The 5,206-nt window shown below is 48.4% G+C and overlaps 1 protein-coding gene across 1 annotated transcript in view; it reads right to left on the reverse strand.

Annotated features, from left to right (window-relative positions):
• Positions 1–293: 293 nt before the first annotated feature.
• The window catches only part of SHE (Src homology 2 domain containing E), a gene marked incomplete at its 5' end in the record, with an annotated part of 16,613 nt that continues 11,700 nt past the window's right edge, over positions 294–5,206 (reverse strand). The window contains 3 exons of the mRNA XM_014540642.1: positions 294–1,239; positions 2,537–2,656; positions 3,111–3,395. Coding sequence (XP_014396128.1) covers positions 1,053–1,239; positions 2,537–2,656; positions 3,111–3,395 — 592 coding nt within the window. The remainder of the gene's footprint in view (positions 1,240–2,536; positions 2,657–3,110; positions 3,396–5,206) is intronic.

A 5,206-nucleotide genomic window follows, 5' to 3' on the forward strand; every position in this document is an offset into this window, starting at 1 on the left:
AATCCCAGCTGGTTTTTACAACCAGAAGTTATGGGGACTTCCCTTCCTGGCACTGGAGCCTTGGGCTAGGGGACCTGGTGTGGGGCAAGACCTCTCACTCCACAGTGCGGACCTCCACAGTCAAGGATCCCTCCCAATTTTTACCCACATGTGGGTGTGAGACCAGCCCATTCAGTGTCTCTGCTTCTCCTGCCAGTCTCGATGTGGCATCTTCTGTATATTCTTAGTTGTAAACCTTCCGTTCATCTAGGTTTCAGGAGGTTCTGAGTGAAGGTTGTTCTGTAGTTTAGTTGTAATTTTGATGTGGTTGTGGGAGGGTGCAAGTACCGCACTCATCTATGATGCCACCTTGACCAGAAGCCTGTACTGATTTTTTTTAAACTGTCCTTCCTATTTATGCTTATGTTACTGACTTGTTGAAATGACGAAAAAGTTCAGAGATCAAGAAAGCACAAACTTTCTTAGCAGGCTGACCAACAAAATAATCCTTTGCCAGACCCTAAAGTTGGGAAATTTCACGGACTCCAAAGCTGAACTAGGACACGTGAGAAAGACAGCTTTCCCTAAGGTCCACTGTTCACTTATTCTTTCTGTTCAGCCTTTTGTCCAAAAGGGGTCTGAGAGCATTTGCTCTCCTGTTCCGCCCGATCATTTTTATGTAAAAGCTAAGTGCACTTTTATTGGTTTGTTTGGAGACCAGGTAACCCAGGTGAAAATTAGCACAATTGCTGGAGAACTTTAATATTCCTGGACTCCTGACTTACCTTTGCTGCGGGTCATACCCAAATAGAACACCCTACTCTAGAGAGTGGAGGCACCTGGCATGAGCCATTTCTCGTTGTAGGACTACTTAGCAGGGAGAAAGGGGACAGGTCAGTGACCAAGTGTCATGAAATGGATTCAAGCCCAAAGACGTTTTGACTTCTCAATGGAGACCCCCACCTCCTACCAATTATTGTGGCGCAGTCCAGCCTTGTCCCCTGAGGTGCTGGGTGGGTGCTGATGCCCTCTCAGGTGTGAGAGGCCCGGCCAGGGCTTGTGGCGGCTGAACCTTAGTGCAGCTTGTTGAGCACGGGGTAGAGTAAGGTCATGTGTTCTGCCCCCTTGAAAGGCAACTTCTCATTGGAATAATAGTGTACCACTTCAGGGATGCTGTCGAAGACGGCGCTGGTCTGGTTCAGTGTGTACTTGTTGTCTTTGGTCTGAGCCACTATGATGTGGACACATCCTTGACTAGTCCTGGAACAAAAACAAATCAAGGAGGAGACATGAATAGGCGAGCAAGGGGACCCCTCCTCACTGAAAATAACCCTGGTCAGATTCACAGGTGGACAGGTTCTCATCCATGCCCGGAATTGTTATAAACAAACACAGCCCTCAATAAACGTGTCCTTGAGTTGTTTATCCTTAGTGCACACAAGTCATCAGGCACCAGACAAAAACAAACAAACAAACAAACATCCAGTCCCTCCTGGTCCTCAAATTGCCAAACTAGTGTGCTTAAGCCCAAGTTTGAGACCACTAAGGTGAAGTTTAAACTCATATTCTTCATCATGGCTAAAAGGACATGTATAAGGTTTCCTCCTTCTTTCCTCCCCAAAGAATACATCATCATCAACAACAACAACAATAATAATCGAACTGTTTCCCCCCCCCCCCCCATCTCAATCTGGAAAGACTGCTCCTGGCTGTATCTAATGACAGCTGGCGCTGAAGGCTCAAAGATCTAATCCGCGAGCACCAGTTTCAGGAACAGCAAAGCTATTCCTGGTATTGTATATCTGGTGGCCTATCCCGTTTTCTGAGCCATATTGCTCCGACACCCTCCCGCCCCAGCCTCTTTTCCCCTCCAGCCTGATTGTTTCAGCTGCAGGGGCTCAGCTTCCGCAGGAAGGAAATGCTGTTAGGGTGCTTGACAATGATCCTCCGATATAGCACCACTGAACTCGCGGAGCAATGAGAATTTCCATGATTCCAGCTCCACCAGGCCTACCAGGCAAAAACGAACGTTCTGTGTAGAGCCAGCCAGGGGAGGAATAGCGAGTCAGCGTTTCCTCCTCCGCTAGAAGAAGCTGGTATCAAAACGGCACTTGGCATTTGAACAATCAAGGGATCTGATTTATTAAAGTCCCAAAGCACTAGGGAACGAAAGAAAAATGACTGAATTATCCTGTCAGATAGTATTCTTTTTATCAGGAGTTATTTCTCTGGTGAGAGGACCTACTTTAGGTTGGGTAATGTAAGGTACACGTTTGACTAATGGACAATGACACCGACATAGGACCCTCATTATCATAAGAGATATTGAGGCATTCACCCCCAACCCCGTTTGCATTCTAATTAGAGCATTTCATATTCTGTTGTCCAAGCAAACGCATTTTACTATGTGGCAATACATGCCACTGTGGGACTACCTTGAAATGATATCTTTTTTTTGTCTGGTCATCTACCCATGATAGGAAAGACGGTCAACTCCCCCCCACCACGCCCCCCGCCCCCATCCAAATGGGAGAGCCCATGAGGCTGCCACACTTACTTTAGTGCAATGGAGTACCTACTGGTCCCTGACTCACTATTTCGAACCAGGTAACCAGCTTCTTTGCAGGGTTGGAGCCGACTCTCAGCCTCAGCACGGGTGATGGCACCATGATACCAACTGAAAAACGGGGCGAGGGTGGGGGAGACACCACGGGCGTCAAAACAGCAATCCAGGCAGGGCCTCACTCCATAAAGCGTTATTTGAAATGCACTTCTGGCAGGAGCTCCACAGCCTGAACCAGATCCCGCCTCACATTTAGAACAGGCACGATGCAGCTCTGGGTAATCCTGGATCACAAAACCCATCCATCACAGGAGAGGGAGCTACCAGGGCAGTGTCGTCATCCATCCAGGAGAATGAAATTTAAAATCAGGCTCCCGGGATGCAGTAACTTTCCATTCGGTACAAGTGCCCTGGGCTTTGAAAGTGGGTTTTCATTAATGAGCCCCACCCAGACAGGTACTCAGGAGCCACAATAACCGTGCAAAATGGGCCAGTGTGCTCCCTCCACCCCCAGGCTATGAGTGAGCTACCGGCTACTGCCGGGGACACGGCTGGGCAGGGGACTCACGGCTGCTTCTCCAGCGGCAGGGCCGGGTCCACGCGCTCCCCCTCGCCGTGGTCAGACAGCGCCGGCTTCAAGATCTTCTGGGTCCAGCTCTTCTGCCGGTGGTGCTGCCTCGCGGGCTCCTCCTTCGCGGAAGGTCGCTCAGAGCCTTCAAACTGAACTGGAAGGACGGCTCCATTTAGCATCAGAGGCCACGGAGGCGGCCCACTGTGGACCTCAAAGAAGGAGCCCTCCTGATCGGTGTCCCTCCCCCTGAGGCGAGCGAATGCCCTGGGATATCTGGTCACACTGGAGCCTCCGCACGCAGACAGCTACTTTCTCCGCGAGATATTCATCCGCGTGGAGCAGTTTTAGAACAGGAAAGAAAACCACTTTAATATGGTTCAGCATGTAACATTAGAAAAAACTCTTCCGTGGTAGTATATTTAGATGAAAAGACTACACATAGTTCCAGGGGAGGATTCCTTGTAAGGGTCTGTATCACTCTACGAAATCAACTGAACAGCTTTTACCACGAAATAATAAAACAAAAAGAAAAATCAATTGCGAAACGGAGTAACTAGTGAATGGTGCCTCACAGAGGCCATGACGTGTAGCCCGGCTAGAGGATAATGAGAGAAAATGAGCAGCACTTAGCACAGTAGCAGGTGCCCAATAGAGATCTGTGAACGACAAGACGAAAGGAAAATTCAAACGGACTTGAAGGTTTGCTATCAAATGTATTACCTTCCGTGCTCATCCTTTACTTTAACTACACTTTCCTTTTTAATTCTCATGCCAGGATATTTTTCCCCTTGATTTTCGGGGAGTGTGGGAAGGAGGGGAGGGAGAGAGAGATACATCGAATGGTTGCCTCCTGCACAGGCCCTAACCAGGGCGGGGGATTGAACCTGCAACCCAGATATGAGCCCTTGACAAGAATTGAACCTGAGATTCAATTGACACTTTAACCACCGAGTCACGCTGGCCAGGGCTCTTAACTACACTTTTAAAAAAAATATGTTTTTATTGATTTCAGGGAGGAAGGGAGAGATAGAAACATCAATGATAAGACAGAATCACTGATCAGCTGCATGCCCCACAATGGGATCAAGCCCACAACCTGGGCATGTGCCCTTGACCGGAATCGAACCTGGGACCCTTCACTCCGTAGGCAGACGCTCTATCCACTGAGCCACGCTGGCCAGGGCCATTAACTACACTTTTAATCGCAAACTTGGCTTAGCTGTTGGAGGGAAAAGACATCCCTAACTTTACAAATCAAAGGCAAAAGAAATTATGTGGTCAGCCAAGTAGAAAAACTGTGTCCCGAGAGAAGCAGGAGGGTGAATTACCTTTAATAACTACTGACAACCTATCACCTTCCTTGTAAGTTATTTAAAAAATTCTTATTTAAAGAACTGATTCCTGTAGGTGAAATTCTGACAAGAAGAGAGAATAAAAAAGCTAGCTTCACCCCACTTTCCAACCACCTCTACCTGTAATTCACCTGCCCCAGTGCTGGCAACTTATAAACAGGGACTCTAACAGGTGTGAGGAGGAGCTCCAAGGAGAGTGAGAAAAGCTGCTCCCAAGGAGAACGCTTCAGTGGTGATCAGATAAGGTTTTCCAATCGTCACTTAAGGCTTTTCCAAGAGATGTGCAACTGGGAAGAGAGAGGAAAACAAAATGCCCAGAAGGATGAAGGAGAACTGCAATAGTAAGGGCTCTTCTTCGGTCTTGGTCTTCCCACCAGGCCCGATTCTTCTTTCCCCACCAAATTCCTCGGAAAGAGACTTGTGCCCTAGCCGGTTTGGCTCAGTGGATAGAGCGTCGGCCTGTGGACTGAAAGGTCCCAGGTTCGATTCCGGTCAAGGGCATGTACCTTGGTTGGGGGCACATCCCCAGTAGGAGGTGTGCAGGAGGCTGATCGAGTTGCTCTCTCATTGATGTTTCTAACTCTCTCTCCCTCTCCCTTCCTCTCTGTAAAAAATCAATAAAATATATTTTTTTAAAAAAAGAGACTTGCAATTGAGGAAGTAAACAACGTGGCATTTGCCCAGTGGGCACAGCTTTGTCAGCGGGGCAGCAAAGAGCGCAGGGATGCGCCCCCTCACCTG

The sequence above is a fragment of the Myotis brandtii genome, unplaced genomic scaffold (genome assembly GCF_000412655.1).
Source record: "Myotis brandtii unplaced genomic scaffold, ASM41265v1 scaffold250, whole genome shotgun sequence".
In the NCBI taxonomy this organism is placed as follows: Eukaryota; Metazoa; Chordata; class Mammalia; order Chiroptera; family Vespertilionidae; genus Myotis; species Myotis brandtii.